Source organism: Pseudomyrmex gracilis, unplaced genomic scaffold (genome assembly GCF_002006095.1).
Source record: "Pseudomyrmex gracilis isolate BER0280 unplaced genomic scaffold, ASM200609v1 scaffold_297, whole genome shotgun sequence".
NCBI classification, from domain to species: domain Eukaryota; kingdom Metazoa; phylum Arthropoda; class Insecta; order Hymenoptera; family Formicidae; genus Pseudomyrmex; species Pseudomyrmex gracilis.
The window spans coordinates 36,485-63,325 of record NW_018020881.1 but is presented as its reverse complement, the minus strand read 5'-3'; the positions used below and the strand labels follow the sequence as shown (position 1 = coordinate 63,325).

At 41.1% G+C, this 26,841-nt stretch overlaps 1 protein-coding gene across 5 annotated transcripts; it reads right to left on the bottom strand.

Moving 5' to 3' along the window:
- Positions 1-549: 549 nt before the first annotated feature.
- Positions 550-26,841, bottom strand: LOC109859877 (putative glutamate synthase [NADPH]). Of its 5 annotated transcripts, none has more exons than XM_020438558.1 (26): positions 26,555-26,841; positions 16,733-16,861; positions 16,147-16,277; positions 15,466-15,592; positions 15,238-15,363; positions 14,686-14,829; positions 14,439-14,527; positions 13,520-13,724; positions 13,150-13,310; positions 10,421-10,526; positions 8,601-8,723; positions 8,344-8,346; positions 7,369-7,610; positions 7,089-7,188; positions 6,635-6,969; positions 6,283-6,523; positions 6,054-6,191; positions 5,657-5,842; positions 5,267-5,550; positions 4,384-5,140; positions 3,956-4,290; positions 3,688-3,826; positions 2,629-3,532; positions 2,048-2,445; positions 1,264-1,948; positions 550-1,187 (listed from the first exon to the last, which is right to left on the bottom strand). In XM_020438558.1, the coding sequence occupies exons 2-26, from the start codon at positions 16,847-16,849 to the stop codon at positions 1,051-1,053; spliced, it is 6,213 nt and encodes a 2,070-aa protein (XP_020294147.1). In that variant the 5' UTR covers positions 16,850-16,861; positions 26,555-26,841; the 3' UTR covers positions 550-1,050. The 5 variants fall into 5 exon arrangements, with proteins under 5 accessions (XP_020294147.1, XP_020294148.1, XP_020294145.1 ...); XM_020438559.1 differs by having other exon boundaries at positions 26,766-26,827; XM_020438556.1 differs by lacking the exon at positions 26,555-26,841 and adding an exon at positions 20,031-20,564.

The following is a 26,841-nucleotide window of genomic DNA, read 5'->3' as shown; positions in this document are numbered from 1 at the left end:
CCCTTAAAGATTCTAAAGTCTGCGAATTACAATTGTTTATATTTTTGCGATTTAAAATTTCTTTCCAAAAAATTATTTTGTTTTCTATTTGTTTAGTGTGAGATATTTAGACGAAATAGTTTGTTATCAACAAACATACAGCTACTCACACAAAACATACAAATCTTATAAACGTCTGATGTAAATATTTAATAAATGTTATGTATGTACGAGTACATTTTTTGAGTGTGTCTAGTTTTAGATAAATTTTTTTTCTCACAAAAATAAATCATAAATCTCATAAAAATAAAGGTAATGTGTTTTCATATTGCTGAACTATAGGATTTGTTAATTTTTGGATGCTAATATCTTCATGTTCTTAGAATCTCTAGATTTTTTTTCAAGAGGTAAAGATTTGTGTATGGTCTTAAATTATTAGATTCTTAAAGGAATCTAGATATTATTGAGAATCTAGATATTATTCGTTTCTCATATCCTCCTCTTTTTCTTTCTCTTTCTCCTTCTCCTTTTCCTTCTCTTCTTCCTCCTTCTCCTCCTCCACCCCTCTCCCTCCTCTTCCTCCTCCTCCTCCTCCTCCTCATCTTCCTCCTCCTCCCTCTCCCTCTTTTTCTACATTTTAGGATTTTCAATTCTTGGAATACTTCAGTTTTCAAATCTTTCAAAATCAGAACTTGTGTTTCTAATGTTCTCGTTGTTTGATTCTCTAATAGTCAAATCCTAACAATACTATAGATTCTCCGATGCTGAAAGTCCGGTATATTCTTGGGAGATTTCACGATTTCCGCATCCGAAAAGCTATAGATCCTTGAATTTGAATCCTTGATTTCCTGAATGCTCGCGTCCTCCCAATTTCCGAACTTCTAAGCTCTTTTCTCGGATTCTTAGAATTTTCGAATCCTCGGATCGCAAACCACACGTCCTTGGATTTTCAAGGAGCCTGTCTTCTTCATTTTCTAATAGTCGACGCGATTTTTTCATCGCGATACGTACATGGTGGATCTTTTCTTGTGTTCTAAACTGGAAGACCAACATCTATCGCGAAGAAGGTCTTTAAGCGCTGACGCCAATTATGACACCGCCGCTTCCGGGAAGACCGGTTTCTCCCATCAGAGCCAAATCGATCTCCTTCGCGGCCAATCGGCCTTCGGTGATTGCCCAGACCACGAGGGACTGTCCTCGTCTGCAATCTGAAGTGAAAAGTATACGTAATAACACACAAATTTCTACACACACAAACATATTTACATCACAATAAATACTAACCGCCTGCCGCGTACACTCCGGGTATACTAGTGCGATATTTTCCGGCTGGTGTTTTGTAATTTCCTCTTTCATCTAATTCGATGTTCACCTCTGTGGCAATATATTTTTCGGGCCCGAGAAAGCCCATGGCGAGGAGTACCAGATCGCACTTGTAGACCTTCTCCGAATTCGGCACTTCCTCCATCTTCCATCGGCCGTTCTCGTCCTTTCGCCACTCAACGGACACCGTCCTGATGCCACTTACATGACCTTTTCCGTTGTCTAGGAATTCTTTGCTGAGTGTGCTATATCTGCGCGGGTCTCGGCCGAATTTTAAAGATACTTCCTCGTGACCGTAATCGACTTTGAACACTCGCGGGAACTGAGGCCATGGGTTATCCTTGCCTCTGCGTTCCGGCGGTTCCGGCAGAATTTCGAATGTCGTGATTGTCTTCGCGCCTTGACGTAATGAAGTTGCTATACAATCGCATCCGGTGTCACCACCGCCTATGATGACAACGTCTTTGTCCTTGGCTATCAGTCGCATGTCGAGCGGTGCCATGTTGCCCATTTGTTTTTTCTGCCAGTGCTCCAGGAAGCTTACAGCAAAATGAATTCCCTCCAATTGTCGGCCGGGAATAGGCAGATCGCGCGGCCATGTCGCGCCTGTAGTTAATAATACCACATCGTTTTCTTCTCGAAGATCCTGCAGCAATGTATGACGTGCGATTGAGTTTTGCAGGCAAGTATCGCATAAGAAAAAAAAAACTTTTGTCAAATGGACACGTAAAAACGTCGCATTTACCTGCACTGTAATGTCTTTGCCGACGTCGACGTTTGTCCGGAAGATAATTCCTTCCGCGGCGAGAAGAGAGACTCTTCTCTGAACGACCTGTTTGGACAGCTTCATCGTCGGTATGCCGTACTGCAACAGTCCGCCGATCCTATCGTTCCTCTCGAACACGGTTACTGTGTGACCCGCCTTGTTCAGTTGATGAGCCGCAGCCAATCCCGCGGGACCAGATCCTACCACAGCGATTTTTTTACCGGTTCGCCTGGTAGGCGGATGAGGAACGACCCAACCTTCTTCAAACGCGTGATCGATTATCGCACACTCGATATTCTTGATCGTTACTGGCGGCTCGGAGATCCCCAAAACGCATGCGCCTTCGCAAGGCGCGGGACAGACTCTTCCAGTGAATTCTAATAATAACGAATAGTTTTATCAGAGAACTAACTGTTCTCTGTTTTATCAGAGAACTAACCTAACACAACTGTTTATATATCTATGTCATTGGTTTGTGAAGAGAACGACTTTATCAAAGTTGAGAGAATCAAAACTTACGTAAAAAAAAAAAAAAACGAAGTTTTCATCAAATAACTCACCTGGAAAATTATTAGTCTGCAGCAATTGATTCAGCGCCTCCTTCCAGTTCTGATGGAATACCAGATCGTTCCATTTCGGAATGATGTTGCCCAACGGGCAACCGTGACTGCTCTGACAGAACGGAACGCCACACTCCATGCATCTCGCCGCTTGCACTCGCAGGGTCTTCCTAACACCCTGGAAGTTGTAGATCTCGTCCCAGTCTTCTACGCGCTTCTCAACCGGTCTGTACATCGCTTTCTGCCTCGAGTACTTCATGAAGCCTTTGATCTTGTCAAGTTTGCGCTGCGCCATATCCGCGTCTTCTATCGAATCTTCTATGTCCTTGATTTTGCCGTTCGTTATTTGCGCGTTTCCGTTAATGATATGCGTCTGCTGCTTCGCTTCTTCCAACTGTTTGAGAGCTCTCTGATACTCGTACGGGAAGACCTTGACGAATCTTGTGGTTGGTTCCGGCCACGTAGCAAGCAAGTCTTGCGCGATCAGCGAGCCGGTCTTCTCGATGAATTCCTCCAGCAACTGTTTCACGTAGGCAATGTCGTCGGGTTTGTCGAGCGACAGCAACTCCACCATTTCGGGATTACATTTGCTCTTGAAAGAACCGTCCACGTCCAAAACGTACGCGATTCCACCGGACATTCCGGCCGCGAAGTTTCTGCCGGTGAGACCGAGGATCAAGGCGCAGCCGCCGGTCATATATTCGCAACCGTGATCACCCACACCTTCCACCACGACGACCGCTCCACTATTGCGCACGCTGAATCTCTCGGCAGCGATGCCGCGGAAATACGCCTTTCCGGAAGTGGCACCGTACAGACAGACGTTTCCAACGATCACGTTCGCCTCCGAGTTAAATTCGGATTCTTTTGGCGGATATATAATGATTTCACCTCCGCAAAGGCCCTGCAAGTTAAAAAATTATATTTATTTTGCGTGGAAGAACAATTGAATAATATTGCAATTAAACTTGTGATATTCGAAAATTTATAATAAGAAGAAAATTATGTATCTTTGTTGCAAATTTACTTAAGTTTAAAAGATCTAAGATGTATTTTTACCTTGCCGACGTAGTCGTTGGCATCACCTTCAAGGGTAACGTGAATACCCTTCGTCATGAAAGCGCAAAAGCTTTGACCCGCAGATCCCTGCATCTTGATGTTGATACTATTTTCGGGTAATCCATCTTCTCCAAAACGTCTGCAAACGAACATTGTAGAAACGATAAGTAAAAATAAAAAAGATAGAGATTTATATTTGTGAACAATATAAAAATCATTCAACATCCTTCAATGATGTAAACGAAGAAAAGTAATGAAATAAACTAACTTGGCTATGTGATAACTCAGCGTCGACCCAAACGCCCTGCACTCGTTGTTAATGTTCATCTCGATGTCGACTCGAACTTGCTTTCCGCTCAAAACGGGCTCGGCTAGTTCGATCAGTTTATTGTCAAGTCTGTTTTCCAGCTGGAAGTCCTGCTTCAAGGTGCCACCTTTAATGTTCACACCTGGTCTCAAGTCCAGCGCGTTTCGCAAAATGTTGCTGAGATTTAGAGTTTTGGCTTTTTCGACAGTAATGTCGTCGCGCACTTTAAGGAGATCCGTGCGTCCGATCAAGTCTTGGAACTTGCGAATGCCCAGACTGGCCATGTGCGAGCGTACCTGCAAAAATGTTCGAAAAATAATTTTATAAAAATTGCTTCAAAATTATGTGTATAAAAATACTTAAAGACCATCGCCTTCATCATCACATACTTCTTCAGCGAGCGCGAAGAAGAAGTTGATCACGTGCTCCGGCTTGCCTTCGAATTTCTTTCGCAGCACCGGATCTTGCGTGGCGATGCCCACAGGACAGGTGTTCAGGTGACACTTTCTCATCATGGTGCAACCCATGGCGATCAGCGGAGCGGTGCTGAAACCAAACTCGTCCGCTCCCAGCAATGCCGCTACCACGATGTCGAAACCCGTGCGTAACTGACCATCCGCCTGGACGATCATGCGCGATCTTAGATTGTTTAGAGTTAGCACTTGGTGTGTCTCAGCTATGCCCAATTCCCAGGGCAATCCGGCGGACTTGATGCCAGTCCAGCTGCTGGCGCCGGTGCCACCATCGTGGCCGGATATCACCACGTGTTCGGCCTTACCTTTGGCAACGCCGGCGGCGACAACGCCCACTCCGACTTCGGATACGAGTTTGACGGAAATACGTGCGTTCGGATTGGCACACTTGAGATCGTAAATCAGTTCGGCCAGATCCTCGATCGAATAGATATCGTGATGTGGCGGCGGCGAGATCAAACCGACCCCGGGCACCGAGTGCCTAGTGGCGGCGATTTCTGCGGTAACCTTGTAACCGGGCAATTCGCCGCCTTCGCCTGGTTTCGCGCCCTGTGCCATCTTGATCTGTAGATCGTCGGCATTCGCCAAGTAACTGGCGGTCACACCGAAACGACCGCTCGCAACTTGCTTGATAGACGAGCGTTTGTTGAACTCCGGATCTTGATTCAGGTATCTGTTGAATATTGACAATCAAGTTAGCTGACGATATGATATTATGCTGATGATAATTATTAGACGCAATAATTAAAAAATCGTTTCGATTCATTAATCGTTAGATAGATTTTTTCTTTTTTTATACCTGTCCGCGTTTTCGCCGCCTTCGCCGGTATTGGATTTGCCACCGATGCGGTTCATAGCAATTGCCAGAGTGGTGTGAGCTTCCATAGAGATACTGCCGAAGCTCATCGCGCCGGTAGCGAAGCGTTTCACGATTTCTGACGCGGGTTCCACCTCCGCAATGGGAATTGGATCGCGCGACTTCTTCAGCTCGAGCTGGCCGCGCAACGTGCAAGCCTTCACCACTTCCATCGTAGTTTTGCTGTAATTCTCGTAAGCCGAATTGCTCTTGGAAACAACGTAGTCCTGACGACAGGAAGACAATTGTGAAATACTTTAGTATATGTGGTCTCTTTATTGACGTTGCAACCAAATGTGTGTGTGTGTGTGTACTAACAAGTATTTTTCTTACCTGTAAACTAGCGATGCTAGCTGGATCATTGATGTGTTTTTCGCCTCCTGATCGCCAGTGATAAATTCCGGGATTGCGAATGACAAACATATCCATGGGTTTGTTCCAGTACGTTATTTGATGTCGCTCGAATGCTTCTTTGCCCAAAATATCAAACGTCACGCCACCGATGCGAGATTGAGTACCCTGAAAAAAATTGATCCGCACACATGATTGTGATTAATAAAGTATTGCGCGTAACAAATCAAGTTAGACGCGACCCGCGTATATCATATTACAAAATTAAAATCACAAAACAATCATTAATTGGATCCATTTTTTTAATCATCTGCACATTAGGACGTGAATGCGATTATAATTTTTTTTTTTTTTTTTTGTTGAGACACGAAAACTGTACCTTGAAGCATTTATCGATGACTTCGTCGGCCAGTCCGACCGCTTCGAATATCTGCGCCCCTTTGTAAGATTGCAGAGTCGAGATTCCCATCTTTGCCATTACTTTTGCGATTCCTCGTTCTATAGCCTCCGCATAATTCTACGATTTAAAATTGAATAATTAAAGCGCGTTTTTTTTTGTTTTGAGATTCTAAAACAAATTAACTTTAAATAAAATTTAAAAGATTTACCTTGTAAATAACGTCGTCGGTAAAAGTCTCATCAAAAACGCGATCCGCCCTCAGATTTTTCGCCATCTCGAATACTAAGTAAGGACATATGGCATCTGCTCCGTAACCTAGTAACACGCAAATGTGATGAACTTCGCGAGCTTCCGCGGTTTCCAAAATAAGGCCGACTTTCATTCGTTGTCTCTCTTCGATCAAATAGTGATGAACACCACCCAGAGCCAATAGACTGCTAACCGGAACTCTGAAAAAAAAAAAAAAAAGACAATTCGATTTGTAAGTCACATATTCTTTTGTTTCGAGATCGTCGGAGAATTGTCTCAACATAATTTTAATCCGCAAGTTCACAGCTCACCTTGACGGACCACCCAGTCGGTCGGACAGCACGAGCAATTGATAACCGTCTCTGGCAGCAGCATTAGCTTCGCTGTTAACGCGATCCAACGTCTTCAACAATCCACCAGGTCCCTCTTCAACGGGATAAGTAATATCGATCACTTTTGTTCTCCAATCGCGATGAGTCGTGCGCTTGAGAACCTCGAGATCGTCCAAGGATAGTATCGGTTGCGGCAGGAACAAGCGATGCACTTGTAACTCACTCGGTTCCAGAATGTTACTCTCAGGCCCGATTGGACAAAGCATCGACATTACGATCTTCTCGCGGAACGGATCGATCGGCGGATTGGTCACCTATTAATATAACAGATATATCGAAAAATAGAGATTAATTGAAATTCTTTATTATTATTATTATTTTTTTCTTTCTTTTCGCGTTGATTCGCCGACTTCAAGCTCGAAAGCAAATTTACCTGTGCGAATAACTGCTTGAAATACTCGTACAACAAAGGTTGAAATTGCGACAAGCACGCCAGAGGAGCGTCATTGCCCATAGATCCTAACGCTTCTTTTCTGAAAGAGATTATCGTTGTTCGGGGACATTTATCGAGGGGAGAGAAGTTACGAATATAACGTTACACGTGAACAGCATGAGAAATTAATTTAGCAACGAAGAATGCAAATTTTGAAAGAAAATAAATTCGGAGTCGATATAAAAGAAATTTACTGATGAAATTTTACTGACGCACGTACTTGGTTTGCACCATAGGTAAAAGCAGCAAGTTGATGGTTTCCAGAGTGTAACCGTAAAGTGAGAGCCGTTTATCGCCGCTCCAAACTTTATTCACAGCCGAAATCTGACCGTCCTTCTCGCCCTCGTCCTCGTTGAAGGCGTTCTTTATCGCGACGGTTGTCTCAGCAGACAGATTGTTCTTGATCACGTTCTCCGTATTGCCGTTGATAACGTGCGCGGCACGCAATTCATCCATAGTGATCTGAATTCGTAAGAAAATAACATTGCCAAAAACTGTCGCGGATGAAGATATATTTTTTCTTTTTTTTTTTTGTTTTTCAAATTGCGCACACAAACAAAATCGAAGAGCAGCAAAAATAAAACAAAAAAGAAGCTTTGAGAAATCGAGCATAAAGAGAGAAGAGAATTTTCTAGAAATTACATATTTAGAATTTATTATAAAAAGATAGAGAAGTTAATTAACTATATTAAATTACCAAAATAGAGCGAGAGAGAAGAAGAAAGAATAAAGAAGAGAATAAAAGAGAAGCGTTTCTTATTTAACAGCTTTCCGAGATTGATGATCTCCTTAAGCGCAACAAGAGAAGAATAATAATACAAACAATAAACAAATAAAAAGCATAAACAAAATATTACAAGTGCAAACAAAAAGAAGATAAAAGTATCAAAAAAGTGATAGAGAGAAGCAAAAATTAATGTAAAGAACATAGAAAGAGAGTAGCAAAAAGTAACGAATGTAAATAGATCGATTTTTACAGAGAAAAGGGAGTTGTATCTGAAATATTTCTATTTGCAGAAGAATACTGCAATTGTTTTTCGTACTATCTATATTGTCACACTCTACCGCTACGTGTGTACAAAAAAAAAAAAAATTAAAAATTAATTTCTACAATGCTCCCTTGTATCTATACTACATCCCATTTACATAAGGAAAGAACACACACTCATAATGATATATGATTGGAGCGACTCACCCTCTGTACATACGGCGGTAACATCAATGCGCACAGCAATGCGAAAAAAGTTATTTTTTTTATATTAGAATTGTATCTTTCAAGCGGACAATTGATAAATTTCAGCATGAGTTTTAAAAGCGATTGGTGGTTATTGCATTGTTTTTAATCACAAAAAAAGCTGACAAAGTTATTGTTGTGAGTCAGACAAATTGATGACACACAGATCTCTGAGAAAAACAAATTTAATAATCGAACTCGAGAAAGCACGTTTTTACCTGTTCCTTGAGCCATTTGGAGTGGGGTCTGCTTCGAGCGATCTGCAACTTGAGCTCGACATCCTGTATAATCCTCTTCTCTTCCGTGTCAACGAGAAGCATACGGCCGGGCTTCAAGCGGCTCTGCAAATAAAAAAGTACACCAATAATCGCCATAGAACGGGTTCGACACGTCGATGATCGACATTCATATGACAGCACTGGATGACGGTCCTACAGCTCTATACAAACCTAGTCCCTAGATGACAAATTATACATCATACATGATACATGATCAAAAAATAAATAAAATACGATATATGTGATTAGCTATTATACATGTACACTAACATACAGCGGACGTATTTGCGGATCGATCGATGACAGTCTGCCCTTACCGAGGCCTTTTGTCTTTGGCCGTCGCGCTATCGATGCGCCATCATCAAATCCAGAAATGCGTTTAATTGCGTTTCCGCAATTTTTCTTCGTAAAAAAAAAAAGAAATGAAAAAAACCTTTTGCGCGCAAACTGCATTTGAGGATTGATTGATGTTGTATTAATTAATAAAGGCAGAATGCCAGTACATTTATATTATGTTTTTGGCAATATTTGAGATCTATCGAGTTCGCACAAAATCGTCTGACAAACATTATCATATGTGTTTCAGTCTCGCCCGCATAGATAAAACATCATTTATCGGATTATTCGCAATGTGCGTGTACTTATGTGAATTATAACTCTGTGCTCTGAGAGAACGCTTGTTGCTTCCGGCAAGTAATAATTCCAACGTATCGTAAATAAGCAATGTATTATGTTAGACGTAGATGAAAAAACGATGATAAAAATGATTCAATGTGTAACAAATCGCATGATGGTGCTTGCATCCCAGAACGAAGACGCCATGGATTTCAAGAGCCTGGTAAGAGGACGTAACATACAATACAACCAAGAACGCACATGATCAGCAATTTGTATAACCAAAAGATCTCTGGAACTCAAAATATTCGCACATAAGCATGCAACTATTAAGCCTAAAAATGTGCATTCTTTCGCGGAACCAACAAGCTACTTGAGAGAGAATCTTCTTCAGTAACGATAACAACAATTCTTTGATTTTTTGATCGTCCGATAAATAAAGTTTTTATTTTTTCTCTGATGAGAAAATCAGCGGGAGATTAAAGCAGAGATTGTCGTGATACAAATTATAATAATCAGTCGACGAGACAAATGCGAATCGTCGAGAGATATGACGTGTACCGATGATGGCGAAAAGGCGGCGAGAGCTGCTGTCGCGAAGAGAACTCTCAATATCGAACATCTCTCTGTAAAAACAAATCAAGTCTAGACTGATCGACATGTGTGTCGTCCACTGATAATCATTGAGAGCCACTCTCCTGAACAGCAGAACTCTCAAGTAGCAATTAAAAAGTACAAGGCGAGTGCGAGATCGAGTCATCGCCTTTCGATTTGAAAAAAAACGCGCAAGTAATGTTTTTGTACAATTTGTAAAAGATTTTCATCGCGTCCCGTGACATCGGCATAAAAGAGATCCTTGGCCAGAGGAAGAATCCAAACTTATCTCCGGGAAGACACTAAAGGGTCTCTACTTCTTGGTCAGTCTTCTCTATAGCTGAAATTGCTTAAAATTTTGGGGGGAAGAATTGTAGAGAAAAGGCGGATAAGAGAAAAAAGGGCAGATGGGGAGAAAAAGATTGAGCATACAGGGAATGATTCGCCGGTAAATCATAAATGCTGTGAGTTAGCTGTCTCCGCCTCAGACAGAGAGAGGGATCCCCGTGGATACGGCTGGTGCTTGGGATGCGCTTATTTCCTTCGTTTACCTTCAGGACTACATTGCTGGGCGGAGTATCATAGACGCCCACTTCGGACGCCATCACCATCACGTTATCCTTAGTGACGTAGAAGCGCGACGGGCGCAGGCCGTTTCTGCCAAACAAAAATTCAAAAAGGTCTTTTGTATTTCACACCACCTCTGTGTCTTGCGCTAGGTATCAGCTGAGTGAACTACATTGCTGTTCGTTCGCTTGCCTGCCTTCCTTGCTGGCTTATACTCGCGTTATAATCTCTCTTTTTTTCGTTCTCTAAAAAATCATCTCACTTCCTTTCTCTCGCTCGCTCTCTCTCTCTCTCTCTCTCTCGCTCTCTCGCTCTCTCTTTCTCTCTCTCTCTCTCGCTCGCTCGCTCGCTCTGTTGGCCTAATTTACCTGCGTTAGCAGCACGTTGGGATAAACGATGGACACTTTAGCAAACCGTAAACATCGATTCTCTTTTCTCTCTCTTGTTTTTTTTTTGGCTGTACAGAGACGTGGCAAGAGGAAGTCGAACGAGAGAAATTAGTTTGACAGGTATTTTTACGTTTTTAGGTATTATTTGTCTTTTATATTATATTTTTATTATATTTCACGAGTTTTTACGGTTCAAGTTCTTTTACTTTGTGTTTGTACATTAGTCTAATTTCTACATAACTTCGCACGTGTTTAAATTTTGCTCACAACGATTTTGTTAAGTACGCGCATTACACAATTGAAAATTTTTGAACTTTCATCAATCTATTCTACATTTAAAAAATATCCTTAAATATCCTTTTGAAATTCTTTCGAACACAATTTGGATAATATTAATTAATAATTAATTATATCGTAATTAGCATGCTTTTCTGTTCTCACAATATACTTAACCCTTTGTGAGCAGACTGGGTCTCCCAGACCCATTCAAAAATTTCAAATCGGTGTCTTTTAGTAAAAGTTAGTTTTTTTAACTAGAGATTTTTTCAATTTTTACGACTGACGCAGAATCGTTCAATCATTCGATTAAAAAAAAAAAAAAACATTGACAAAATATTAATTTTTCGCGGAGATATTTGATTTTAAAAGTCGCGTGGGTCTCACAGACGCACCGATATGTCCAACTAGCAGACGTTTTTGGAGTCTGTCCACGAAGAGTTAAGTAAATTCTTTTCTTTTTTTTATAAAAAATAACACTTTTTTTAAATAAAATAACCTAACAGCCCTAGTTATTAAAAAAACGACTCGATTATCTTTTTTCATAAAGCGTCTTTCTCTCCACGTCATTTATATATATATATATGTATGTAACAGTTTACAACTATAAAACTGTGTTTTGCAAATGTTCTATTTCGTTCGAATCGCACGACTTCCTCTTGTCTTGGAAATCCATGTTTACCTGTGCCCCGCGCGAGTATATCTCTATATACACCGTGCGTACGTGTGTGTGCACCGTTCTCATATATATTTTATGAGCACCCGTTAATCCTGCTGAATGCGTCTTGCAAAGCGTAGGCAATACGCCCACGACGCAGCCTAGCATTCTTTCTTCGCGGCTCCCCTAACAAACGACATCGCAGAGTCCTTTCGTTCGTCTTATTTCTCTGTTTCAATAGGATCCTTTCGACACTCTGAATGCCATCTCACAATTCAACTCCTCGCGCGTCTCGCTGCATTGATTTTTACATTGCGCGAGCTATTCTCTCCAAAGACTTTTTTCTCAACAGCAATAAAATACATTTCCACGGCGTAATGTGCGCAATGAGAATGCTATGTAGAAAAAAAAAAACGCGCGCGCGACAAACAAATAAAAAAAAAAAAAAGGGAAAGAAAATACTTGCTACAACGCAAGCTTTGTCACTGCGCGAGGAGTCGATTTGATCGCGTGACCTTTTACAATTTTCATTCCGTATGTTTATTCTTCACTATCAACGCAAAACTTATTTTCATCGTCGTCGTTCAACTACTTCCGTTTTTTATTTCATGTGAAAAAATGTGAATAGTAGTAAATAACTCTCGAACAAGTTCAAGAAATTATATCGCGATAACACATCGAGGTATATTTTTGCTTGCGTTTAACTTCGCTATTGCGGTATTATTTCTTATAATGCGAAGAATTCACTCGGCTTACCTGTGCAGCTCACAACGTAGATACGTACTATACTTATATTACATGTGTGAATTCTTTTTAAATATTTTCAAAAATCTTTGCGCAACAGCGAAATTAACACGCAATTTTTGTTCGCGTTTTGTGTGTCAAAACACGTCGATAGTCAAGAATTTAATTTACTGCCGCATTTATTTTCATGATGTTAACATTAGTTTCTACATTTCACCGAAAGGTCTAATTGATTGAAAAATCAAATTGTTATTATCAAACAAATCATTATTATCTCACATCGTTAAGATGATTTTTTTTTCTATATCTATAATTCTCTCTTTTTGCGTCACGTTTGTGAAAACAAAAATATTAAATTTACACTACTGAGTGATTCACAACATATATATATATATATATATATATATATTTTTTTTAACAAATTGAATGAGTTCTATAAAAACATTCTATGAACGCAAAGTTTATCGAAACATTTGAACCAAAAATGCAGCATGTGTGCGGCGTCATCGCGAGCAGGAATTCAAAATGTCAAAAGATCTCAACGTGGCGAAGACGCCGTGGATAGGACGAACGAGAGAGAAGTGTGGAGTTCTATACATAAAACGGTGTAATAAACGAAACGTAATGAGGAAGAGAAAATTTCTACCTGTCCAAGATTGCACCGACGTAACGGCCGTCGGTGAAGGTAAGCAGAGCCGGGCCGTCCCAGGGTTCCATGGCGCATGCCGCCCAGTGATAGAAGTCGCGCTTGTCGGTGACCATGGTCAGATCATTTTGCCAAGCCTCCGGTACCATCGTCATGACAGCCTGGATTCAGTTCATATTGACAGTTGAAGCGTAATGTTCAAGAACCGAAATGTTTGAAACCGAGAAGCTGTCGAGAACTTTTTAAGAGGATCGTAAACGCACGACAATTTACCAGGAATCAACCTGGAGGATTTTATAATGAAGTGGACATATGTTCATACTTCAGATTCGTGTGTAGAGTCGAGTGTTTTTATTAAGAATAAATTTACCTCGGGCAAGGAACGATGTCCCGCCATCACCAAAAATTCGAGCACGCAGTCCGCCGATCCGGAATCAGACAGGTTCGGTTCTACGACCGGATAGAGCAATTTCAGCTGATCGCCGTATATCTTGCTGCTCATTACACCTTCCCGCGCCTTCATGAAGTTCACATTGCCGCGCAGAGTATTGATTTCACCGTTGTGAGCGAGAAATCTGTCGGGACACACACGCACACACAAACACACGAGTTATGTATTGACGCTCACTCGTTTGCGTTGTTGAAACAAAGGTGATTAAACGACACAGACACACGTGACACTTCAATTAACGCGATAGCAAATACTGAAATAGTAATTGTTCTTCTTTTACAATACGAAAGAAAGAGAAATCTTTGGACGAAAATAGATATTACACTGAAAATAAACACAGCGACTACTTTAACACGTTGATCTTATTCGACAAAGAGGCGTGTCGAAATAAAAAGCTCTTTATCTTTCAGTGTTGTTTAGAACGCGATGATCCGCGTAGAAAATAAATTGTGCGAGTTTACATAACGGTTGTGAAAAAAAAAATTCGAAGAAAACAATGATTTTCCATATCTCTCTGTTTTGTTTTTTTTATCGCGATTCTCGTCAAATTGCTGCTAATTCTCGTATATTTTATATTTCTTTGTTTATTACTCCTCGAGACAAGCACGATTGTATAACATCGTGACGAACAAGACAGAAAACAAGTTGAAGTTTTTTTCTTCGTACATCATATTGTGCGATAACGCGACTCCGCGACGAATGAGCACAAATGTTTATTCGTATATTAAAAACGCAATTAATTACGGAGTGAAATAAAAAGCAGGCCGGTTAATTAATTAACATGACGTAATCTTATCGCGATAAGATTTTTGTCGGAGTCAGTTGTGCGGCAGCTTACCGTAAAGGATGCGCTCTCTCCCAACTTGGAAATGTGTTGGTGGAAAATCGCGTGTGCACCAGCGCCAGATAGGTTTCGAACTTCGGAGACTGGTTTTTCAAAAAAAGAATTGAATGAGTTTCAACACCTCGTTAATAATAACATGGTTGTCACGATTTTACACACATTTTATGACTTCCTCAGACAAATTTTTGTCTGCGGAAAGAAAAAAAAACATTAATTTAATGCGGAAATAATTTGAATTTACCGTCAAATCCGGGAAATACAACCATAACTGATCAGCGGTAAGCTGACCTTTGTAGACGACGATTTTCAACGACAACGAGCAAATGTAGTATCGCAGTCCCGGTCGCGGTATCGAGTGGGACGATCTCTTCCTCAGGACGAATATCTGCGACGAAAACAGAAACATACGAGTTCGAGAATGTGTTATTAAAGACTGATCAAATAAAGATCCACGTGTCAACCTTGAAAAACCCGACTCGGTTTGCGACGAGAAACCGAGGTTCTAATTTTATTTATTAAGCCAAGTCGTTTAAGTGCCAAATTGTTCAACTCGCAATACATAAATCTTTATTCTACACATCTCGACTTATTATTTGCCGGAGAGTGCGTACGCGAAAAGTTGTAGTACGTGTTATATAAAATATAGTTTTAACTATCATTCTTTTTCGAACTTTTTATTGCGAGAACCGCGCGAGTAACGTGGCAAAGTGCTAACTAGAACTAGAATTGATGCTAATTGATCTGAGAATTGCACGGCACAATCGTGAGGTAACTCAGCAGTTAAACAAATTACCTGTCGTTTAAGCGTTTCCTCATCTTGATCGCCAGTAACAAACACTTGACGCATATACGGCTCACACTTCCTCGCTACTTGTCCAATCTGGGTGCTATCGGTCGGAACGTCGCGCCAACATAACACCTACAAATCACGCGATTTCATATTCAACAAATACCGCGACGAGAACACGACGAGTTCAAACACTTAATAGCAAAAAAATAAATAAAACGCGCGATGCCGTACTTTCAATTCACATTCCTCGGCTAGCTTCACAAACGCGGCCTCCGCCTCCTTGTGAGTCTTCTTATCGAGAAACAAGATACCGGTGGCGTATCGTCCGAATTCGGGCAACTCGATCTTCTGCTGATTGCTACAATAACGCAATTTACCGAACTTTAGTTTTCTTACGTGTATGATTGATCAGTTAACGTATAATATGTTACAAAAACTCGAATACACTTTGGATGCGTTCGGGGGATCGCGCTATCAGCGCTGTTGCATCATTCTGTCTTTATCGCTCGTTAGAGATGTAAAACAAAGATGGAATGAGCGCTGATAGCGTGCTCTCCGAACGCAGTCTTTGTGTCGATCTTATTTCGAAAGTAAAATCAAGGATTTGTGAAACGCGTTAATCGCATAGAAACTATCGAGATCGATCATCTGGAAAAGAAGAAGAAGAGAACAAAAGGATCTATGACGAGAGAGATTTATGTGCCAAGGAAATGAGAGATCGGGCAGAATGAAGTCTGCGGGAAATAAATTTGTTTGGACAGCGCCGTATTTAGCGCTAAATTACTGAAACAAACAGCTTTGGCTTGGACAGTTAAATTCGATAGGTTTATAAATAAAACTACACTTTAGAAACTAAATTCGTAGTTCCGTCAGAACGAATTAGATTTATGTCGCTTGGAGTGTTGCTCTTACCGAATTTCATTGGCATAGTAATCGTGCGGTATTGCGCAAAGCACACCGGCCCCGTCGCCAGTATCGTTATCGCAGGCGCATGCCCCCCTATGATTCATTCGCGCCGACAATGTCTGAGCATCTTGAACAATCTGAAAATTCGCAGATAACGACATAAATAAATCCGAGGTCCAACACACAGCTTCCTTATCTTTACAAAGACGAATAAAACGAAGTCATTTATAATCTCACTCGGTGTAATCAATGAATCGCTTTAAAGTTATGTATTGTTTTTTTCTTTGTAAAAATTAAGTGTAGATATATATATAAAACAACTTATATTTATTTTTTTGTGATTTATCTAATCTCGGTGTTAGATTTCGATCAACGTGTGTCTCTTCTAATCGTTAGCGAGTCGTATTCCACATTCACGCGTAAAATACGTAACGAAAAAATTCCACGATTCAATTTCTCTTACTTAAAAAAAAAAAAAAAAGAAAAAAAAAAGAAAAAAAAATTTCGAAAAGCACTTAAGAGATGTGTGTTCAACTTAAAAAGAAAAGAAAAAAAAAACAACAACAACACGCGTAGCTTAAAATAGACTCACCTTATGCGACCTCTTTCCATCAATGGCGACGATGAAACCGACGCCGCAGGCCTCTCGTTCGAGCGTAGGGTCGTACAGACCTTGCTTCGGAGGCAAGGTCCACGGCTCGGCAGTCATAATTGTTGAAATCTGAAAGTGTGAGAAAGGTCGTGATAAAACTAAACAAAACGCGTTGTTCCGATCATTGACAGTCGTCGTTTATTGATTTTTTTTTTTTTTTTTTTTTTTTTGTCACCCTCTCTCGATTATTATTCAAGATCCCGATTAACTTCGCGATGTGCGTGTGTGCGAAGTCGTCGATATATTAATTCAATTGCCAGATCGATCGCCAGAGACAGATAGGATGTCCTAGCTGCGCATTTAAAGATATTGCGATCGCGGGGGGGCGGACGTGGCGGGTGAGACGAAGTAAGAGGCAGGTATATCGCGAAGCGTATCGACATTACGTAAAACCGGCTCTCGCGTACGTATCTCTTATACTACGCGGTAACACAGATACGCGACGTCGGCGAACCGCGATGATGACGATCGATCCGTAAACAAAACGAAACGCAAATACATACGTCTCTCTCTCCGAAGAGATCGGGAATCGCGTTCACGTGACTACCCGATGTACCGAGCGTGCTAACGCAGACACGAGGTGACCAAACCGTGTTCCCGAGACTCTCGGTCTTTTTGTCTCTGTCTCTTTTATTTTCTCTTTTAACGATCGATGTTTAGGAATTCACGTCTCTTTGATTATTCCAGAAAAGACTTCCCGGAGCAATCAAAGATTGCTTGTATGAAAAAACCCTTGACTTGTATAAAAAACACTAGGAAAAAAAAAAAAACAGATAAAAGTATGTCATTTCTCTGGTTTTCCATCGAAGTTTCAGTAAATTCGATCCATCGATACATTACGATGCATTTCTGGGATTTGATCGGTGTATATCTTATCGGTCTGATTCGTCGAATCGATTAGCTGATTAAGCGGCTTAGAGTCGTCGTCAGTGAAAACATTCGACGCCAACGAGTTGTGGATATGAACACGCATTGTATGTTGTTCTCTGCATAGTTCTATAGTTCGGAATTCGAGAAACACAGAAGAACGAACGGAGAGATCGATCTTTTATATTTTTGTAATCAACGTATCTGGTGCCTGGCGATACAAAATAACTAACTCGCCGCTGTTTCGCGAAGTGAAAACTCCCACGGAGTAACCTGTCGAACGCGATCCTTCGAATACGCGCCAAAGAATCCGCTGAAAAAGCGACAGCTGGCAAGCTCGAATGAAGGTTGACCACCTCTGGCTCCGACTTGTACCCACGTGCGAAGGAAGCAGAGGAAACGGAGCGGACGATCGATACGACATATACAGGGTGTGTCTGAACGCTACGAGAGAGACTCTTCGTCTTTCCAAAGGATGCTGGATGACGTATATATGGGGATCGATACCGCGCGAAGGATGTAAAGGGCGCGGATATAAATCCTGGCCAGCTGCCAAGAGGCTTTAGATAGTGACGGAAAAAAAAGATACTCGAAAAGTTGTGCTGATAAGGAAAATTTGTATGATATGTACGATCACACAGAGAGAGAGAGAGAGGGGGGGGGGGAAAGCGATAACGTACTATGATTATACACAAATCAGTGTTTAGATAACACTAATCAGAATTTTGGCATTTACTTATCTATACATGTTATGCATATAGCAAACATGTGATAATATTATTACGTTACAATTGATGAATTATTATGTCCGTTCGCTTTACGTGAAAAATTAACGTCAAATAAACGTCATTTTCTTTTTCACGCTTCGTATCATTGTATACACAAATTAATGATCTCTTGCGTCACGACCAAAGTCGTGAAATGTACAATAGAAGCAATCTCCTTCTCTCTAGCTTGTGTGTTACATAGTATAAGAATAAGGAATCCATGATGGTGGGGTTCCAAAATTATCTTCAAGCTATTCCGGGCATTTCGAGAACGGAGGAAGTATGTCCCAACCATTCGTGACAATATCATGGGAATTGCATTACAATCCCAAAATCGAGATCGGCGACACAAGCGGGATTGTGTTCATTCATTCTGCGAATATTTTTCGCTGCGAAAAAAAAGTGTATTTACAGAATGTATTTACAGGAATAGAGCTCGCTCAGTTGTGACTTTCTCGTCGAACAAATTTGTTGCATGTTTTAAAAATTTCAGTCAAAAATATTGTTACACAATTTATATGTAAAAATATATTCTAACGTAAATTCTATAGAAAATTATTATAAAGTGACAAAATCGGAGCAACTTTTAAATTATTTGTTTTGGACTACTTCGTACTGTAACACAAGGTCTTTCATAATATTATATATTTATACTAGTTTACTATTTTTATAAAAAAAAAGATAACTTATTGGCACATTTCGTCACGATTACGGCAACGTATCACCAATTAAAATGCATAAGAACGCATGTCCAACGTGTATATACCTGTTCGTTGTTCTCGTTTTGAGACTCGTTTCTGGGCAAAGCAGTTAAAAAAAAAGAAAATTAAAAAAAACACGCGAGGGGAACGAGCGAAAAAAAGGAGATATATAGAAGAACGTTATATGTCAGGACTGGATTTACTTGTGGGAGAATTCGATACTTTAGCTACCATGTGTGTATAGGGTGTCTCCAAAAAATGCACACATACTTGTTTAGTCAATCTGTGTACGAGTGTAGATCATATTTTTTGAAAGAGATATGTAATGTCTTTTAAAAAAGTATTTTTATTAATTTTCTAAATTTTTTATACGGCACACACCCAAATTAAAGTTAATCGAACATATTTTTGAGACATTTTATATAAGCCAAGGTGCACAATTTCATAAATTTGTTTTAAATGAAGTTTAAGTAAAATCAGAGAGAACACATTTTTTTAAAAGAAACGTCAATAAAAAAAGATATTCAATCTATTATTATTATTAAAAGTAGTTATATATATATATACATATATATGTGTGTGTACGTGATAGTGTTTTACTTTTTTAATACATGATTCTGTCTTGATCTTTGATCTTTGATCAATTCTTGCAAGTCTCGAGATCCTGTATTCGATAATAAAAGCGACAAAATAATATTTCGGAAGTGTCTTCAAAAATTGTCGCAAATTTTAGATCGTATTTTAAATTAACCGTTTTCGTAACATTGCGCGATTTCCTCAATTTGTTGTCAAGAAAGCTCTCAATATATACTCATTCGCGAAGTTCATCGCGTGCTGACGCGCGCAAATTTGCATTTCTTTCGCTTCGTCGAGTCGACGTGGCGTATAAGAATCCCCTCTTACCTATAAAGCAAAGTGCACCACAACGCGCAGGTTGCTCTGAAAATGCGTGTGTCTTTTTTTTTCGGCCGATCACCACCACTGGTGAATAAAGATGTTTTAGCACAATTATAAAATTTTATCAAAATATCTATTATCAAGTCGGTCAGATGTCGTGTTTTTTTCCCGTTCACCCGTCCGCGTAAAAACAATTATGTCCTGTGTGAATTTCGCAGATGTTCACTATCGCGCACAATTATACGTTCTGCGATATCTCGACACAGTGTGGCACAGTTCGTATAATTTTCGAGAAATTGTTAATTCGATTGCGGGATCGATCACTTTCGAACCGTAACGTCTCTTCCAAACTAGGGGGGATCGCTGCCGAGGGGTTGATCCCCGGTGACAGGACGAAGAGGGGGCCGGTTTCTGAGTCCTGAACCACGACCTCTCTCTATCGCTTCTCAGACGGTTCTGCTTCGATTCAGAATAGCGTTAAAAAAAAAAAAAAACGAAATTCCTACACGCACACGAGTCGGGAGTCGGGCGGGAACTGAGACGGCGACGCTCTCGAATGTCGCTAAAAACCGAAAAGCTCCGCGTTTACCTCTTCTCTCTCCCCGCTTCTTCCTTTCCCACCCAGTCCTTTGACACGCGCTCCTTCTCGTTTTCTCTCGCGCTCGACCCCCTCGCACCGTCTCGCTCATTGATGCCGCGACGTGTCTCCCCCACCCCTCCGTCATCACCCTCTCCGCGCCTCTCTTTGGCGCGTACCCCCTCTGTGTGGCTATACGGCGCTTCGACCCACCCAACCCTCCCTCGCCCGCGTTCCGACGCGTCTCGTTTCGAAGCGCCTTCGTTTCTTCGTCACGCCGCCGAGTTCCGATGCAAATTGCCTTGGGGCGCATGCCTTCGGAACGTGGTCTCCTCTTGAAACCATTCATTCCGAATCGTTTTTCTTTTTCTTCAGACCGATCTTCTATTTCGAAGTGTTTGCATTAAACCACATTGTTATGAAAATTTCGAGTGTCTCGCTTCGATATCGCTTCGTGATTGCCTCTTTCACCTCAAACAAACATTATCTCTCTCTCTCTCTCTCTCTCTCTCTCTCTCTCTCTCTCTCTCTCTCTCCTCAAGAGAAGGTGCTTTGTTTTTTTTATTTCGATCCGACTTTTGTGTCACTCAAGTTCTGCGGGAATGCAAATCGTCGTCTCGGAGCAAAACGGATTAATTCGTTTCGAAAAATTTTTGCTCGCTAAAAGAAATACGCACGCGCAACACTAGTAGTGAGGTACAGCTTTTTTTTTCACTGTTTTATCTCACGGACGTTGATACATTACTTAAATTACTTTTTTATTTAGTTGTCTCGTCAATTCTCTTTTTCAAATTGTTTGAACGTCGCATGCGCGTGTTACTTCGCAAAATTGCGGTTAGTTAGAAGATTGATGATTTTATCTTTCTGCTAATGGAAATGCGAGATATAGAAATGCGGTTTCTCTCGACTGGAATTCTGAGTGAGGTCTGTTGAACCTCAATCACCTCTACTTATGGCGGAACGATGATGAATAAAATAACCTGCACCACAACGCCAGGGTTAAGGCGTTTCGTGACGCACTTGCGAGAGTTTTCAAGGTTTCTCGTTCGTTCGCCGTGCTCGAGCGCGACGTCGTAAAGCACCAAAGCTATTTCTCGATTCGTGCGAGCACACACATTGCGAGCACACATCTCTCTCTTCGCTCTTTTCCTCCCCGCGGAGTTGAACGGCGCGAGTCTCTCGCCGTTTTCTCTTTTATCTCGTTTTCTTCCGCCGTCCCTTCCTCTCTCCCCTCTTCTCGTTCGCATTTAATTAATTCGCGCGCGCGCATCTGCGTGAAACAATGCCACTTACACATTACCGGTGTTGATAATCGTAATAATTAACCAACGCGGTGTCGGTCACACACACACACGCGCGCGCGCGCGCACACACACACCGGTCTGAAATTATGTCGCGCTTATTGCGAAATATCATTCACGGGATTTCCTCGCACTTGTCCGACGAGTGGCATTAATCCCGACGGTTATCGGTACGCAATCTCAAGTTTTCCTCATCGCACGCAACGCCAACGATGACACTGCGATAATAGAAAGCAAATGCCGCGATAGATAGAACAAACTTTTTTTTTCGCGTTCACGACGAAAAGAAATAAATCAATTCGTGTTGTCACGTTTGTGTTAGCGACGCGAGTTCGCAACGAAAGGATAATCGTATTCGCGTCTGTCACACACACCTTCGCGTGTGACGTGTGTCACGTGAAGGTGTACAAGTATGCCAGACATCGTTCGGAGCGTTCGTACGAATCGATTATTATTCCGGAACGGATTGAATCACGCGCCGTGTGATTTGGTTTATTTATTTATCTCGGCTCTCGTAAAAGTGTAACTCGTTTCGTAAGAACGTAATTGCTCTATTAAAGAATTATCTATTACCGAAGAAATATTACATGCGTCTCGCGCGTAATCTTCACCCGTGCGAATCAATACAAGTGCCGTGCGTTTAGATTTAGCACATGTATATGTCCGACGGTATTAATAATAATTTTGTCAGCTATTTTTTCTCTTATCTCGATTTCTGGGCGCTTTTTGTACGTGTGAACGTTACTTGCGCACCGTTGCCGGTTCCGCCGTTTCGAATGAAAAATTATATCAATTGCACGAAATGTTTCTCTTTTTTAAAAATGTGTGTGACAAAACTCGCACGATCTTATATTTCATAGAGACACGTTGCAATATTGTTTTTATTTCTACACGCGCGCGCGCGCGCGCGTTATCCGCTGATTTTTATCCTTTCGAAAACATCGAGTGTCCTATTTCCGACGGATATCATCGTCGCGCATATATTTCAAGAAATGCAATCGGGCTTGTCATGCGGTTTGACGCAAAACGATATGCGAACTTCGCGCGGTCGATAACGCGATTAAACGAAAAGAAGGACGAAGAGACGCGAAGCTAGAGCGAGAAAACGAGCGAGACAGATCGTTGAATTTTACTGCGTACCAGCGTACCGATACTATCATAGAAGAGAAAAATAAAAATATACAGAAAAGTTATCGGTCGCAAGTATAGGCGTTGCGTAAATGCGTAAAGAGCCGTTCATCGTATCGTTAGATAACAATACTGTATGCACGGCCGTTCTATATTTAGGTTACTGCGCGCAACTATAACAAGTTATAAGAAGAAGAAGGAGAGAGAGAAAGAGGAAAAGCAAAAAACAAAATAAACATAAATGTTATGTCAATTTTCGCGAACGAAATATTCGCAGAAATGAATTGCGCAATACAATCAGTCTTGGAAACAATCGGACAAACGTAGATCCGATTTGTTGTCCAATATATCTTTTTTAAAATTACGATCGATTCGCGCGATTAAAAAGATTGGACAACAAATTACGATATTTAATATATCTTTTATAACCGAGATAATTTAGTCGAACAATTTTCGCGAAGTCTAAACTAAAAACAAAAAAAGAACAAAAAATGACAACACGCCGAATAATTAACGTTTGTGCTATTTATATGACAAAACAAATCGAAATACTTGGTGTGTAAAAAGAGAGAAAGAGAGACTCCTGCTGCGACGCTCGGAGTCATCAGATCCTGGCTAATTGACGAACCGGATGTCTCCGGATAGCTTCGTTGCTTCGAATTGAACCCTCGCGGGTAGAGAACTCTTTGACGTCAATGTGTCGCTCATCTTCTTGAGAATACAAAAGATTGCGCGTCATTTGATTTTGCCGTGATATTGCGCAATCATCGAGCAAGGCGTATCGCAATCATCAATGTTTACGCAACAAACAATCGATCACTTCGCGGGTGGTCTTTTTTCCTTCTAGCGTGTATATCACGTGCGTGATGGAAGTTTTTGCGAATTCGTATGTACGAAAACAAACTCGTTGTCGTCATCTCACCGTACACATCACATCACATATATATGTACGTAGTACAGAAACGTACGTAAAGACGACAGAGAAATCAGAAATAAATGAAACAAGTGATATCCGCCGCGCGCGTGGATACCCCACTCGCTGGAAAGAGTTAGTGGAGTACATCTCACGCGCATCATCAATTAATCGTAATTCAAACATATCTCCTCGTTATCTGCAAGCAAGTAGCCGCGTCAAGTAGTTGCATCAAGAAGTCATTATCGTGCCAAGGTCGAAGACTGATCACAAAGTCTCAGATCAGTCGTCGGCAGCAGACTGGAAAGATTCGCGTTATCTCGCCGAGTGTCACCCGCCTGCAACGATGCGCGTTATCGCGCTTCTCGCATCTTCCTTTGCTTGTTTTCGTTATCGGGAAACAGAATTATACGGCAACTGTGCAATATGATTCGCGCGCCTCGTGTGCGTCGCGCGTCCAAGAATTCGCTCGCGTCCCGATAACTCCGCTTATCAATAAATAGACCGAAAAATGATTTGCGTCATATATATATATATATATATATATATATATATATATATATATATATAACGAATAAGAAATGTAATCGCAGCCGTGTACTTATGTATAATGACAATTAACCGCAACAGTGTAACTACTTCTCTCGATAAATTCATTTCGTTGCTGTTGATATCGGACACCGGAAGCGGGTCGGATAAGTTCGTGTGACCGTAGCGTGATACAGAACCTCTGGTTTTCTATTAACTTTTGTGTGTTATCGAGACGCTGCTTATGAATGATTTATCGCGCGCTCGAGCAGAGAATGCGCGTTCGATCAATTATTATCGACGATCACGGATCGTTTTTCCGCTCGACATTCCTCAGTAATTATATATACGTATTTTTTTTTTTTTTTTATTATATACTTACGTCCAAATGTACGGCTGCGCAAAATGCGTCTCAGAAATTCTCTCAATGTGTCGTATTTAATTAGTGACTGCGTATAAATCAACGAAGGTGTTAAGAAAAAAAAGGAGGAGTCACGATGAGGAGCCTCGTGGAACGCAAAGGGTCTACGACAATTGTTATTGTGAAACATTCAATAAAAAAAAACATGTTGTGCATTAATTTTATAAACCAATGTTACAATAAAACACGATTCTCTTTAACGTGTCTCATTTGTTATTCTATTAAAAGTGACACGTTGTTTTAGAGAGCTGCTCGTAAAATATACATGCGCAGAATGGGTTATATAAAAATACACAAAGTCACAGTCGCTCTATTGCCGGTTATAAAATAATATAAAGACCGTTAGAATATTATTTCCAGGCGCTGCCAGACGCTAGGAAATAACACAACCTTATTAAAATGCACGTGCCCTGCTATTAATAAAATTTTTATGCAGTTTTATATATACATACCTATACGAGTGCATATAGACGATCGTGTACACACCCATGCGCGCACACGCGACCGGTTCGTGCCAGGTCGGCACGGTCTTAAAGGAGAGCGAACGATATCGTGAAATAAAATGTAGATCGATACACAAGCGCGTCTCGGCCGATGAACTGGTTTGTGTTTGATCAAGAGAAAAAACTTTTTTAACTTACGCGCGACATAAAAGCGAGAAGCGGGATCACGAGTTATTTAACGCGTGTCCTCGGCACGTGGGCTCTGTGTCACCGTGGACATTTTTTTTTTTTTTCACAACGAGTGCCAAACAATTCAAAGACGATCGCGCGACGCATGTGCAATGTGCACAGAGAGATACGAATTAATCTTTATTAGCACAAAAACGGACAACGAAATGGCGGGGGCGCCAATCTGCTGGGGACTTGATAGCTCCCCTCTCTCTTCCTCGTATAAAGCTATCGAAAAATTGACGTAATTCGCGACTCACGCGGTTCACGCCTATATAAAAGTTCGCACGTTTTTACACACTTGGGTTTCCTTTGTGAAACACTTCGCGCGAAAGACCGACGTACTTATTAAGGTGTCTTCACATTTACTGAGATCTACAAAGGATTACTCAATATATTTTTTTTCTAGTAGATGTTTGACATTATGAGTTTGCGCGATATTGTTAATATTTTATTCAAATGACGCAGTACGGTCGTGCCGCACAAAATTCTGCAATTTTCACAATTCGCCTTTAATTAGAAATATCAAGTGTTTCTCTTATCTGGATTTAGTGAATACAAAAAAAAAAAACTAGATGATAGCAAATGTAATGTAAAATAAAGTATTAACGTCACTTTTTACGTACATACATTCGACACCGTCGAAGTATTGCTCGACGACGGTCTCGACGAAGTTCAGTTTTGCTTCGTTCTCGATTCCGCGTACGTTTTGCCGATTTTTTTACCGATTCTCCGCTTCCTCAAGTCACACAAGTGAAACATCGTAATTGCGTGAGAATCGGGCAACGTATTTTCTAAATTACACGAAATTCTTCTGCGTTATAAATTCTGTTCCAACGCTCGCACACGCAAACGTTAGAAACAGATAACTACGAAACCTCGTCAGGACCTGCAAACCCTCTCTCAACTTGCTCGTCTCGCGTATTATTCGCGTTTTTTTTTTTTTTTTTTTTTTTATTTTTCGAATGTCGCCAGATCCCCTGGGATTTACCTGCTGTTGTCTCGCTCGAGGATCGATGAGAAGCGTGCTCTCCGCTCCGTCTCCGCGCGCGCGCTGAGCCGCGCTTCCGCGACCCGGCTCCGCTCCGATTTCTGCACGCAGGATTTTCACGCCGGTTTTCGAGCAACGGCTGGCAATGACTGGGAAACGTGTCGCACCGCTGTTTCTCCGCGCGAAACGTTTCGTACGGATTATTACAAACCTTTTCGTCTCTTCGGCAGAGATGAGGAACGTCGTTTGTTACCGGCGACACCGTGAACGTGTGTGACGTGCGCGCT

Excerpts from the sequence above, each read along its gene's own strand:
- LOC109859877 (XM_020438558.1), bottom strand. The coding sequence starts at position 16,849 with ATGACTGCCGAGCCGTGGACCTTGCCTCCGAAGCAAGGTCTGTACGAC. Across the intron at positions 13,311-13,519 it reads GACATCGTTCCTTGCCCGAG|GCTGTCATGACGATGGTACC; the intron begins GTAAATTTATTC and ends AACTGAATCCAG. Across the intron at positions 6,970-7,088 it reads TCAAGCAGTTATTCGCACAG|GTGACCAATCCGCCGATCGA; the intron begins GTAAATTTGCTT and ends TTATATTAATAG.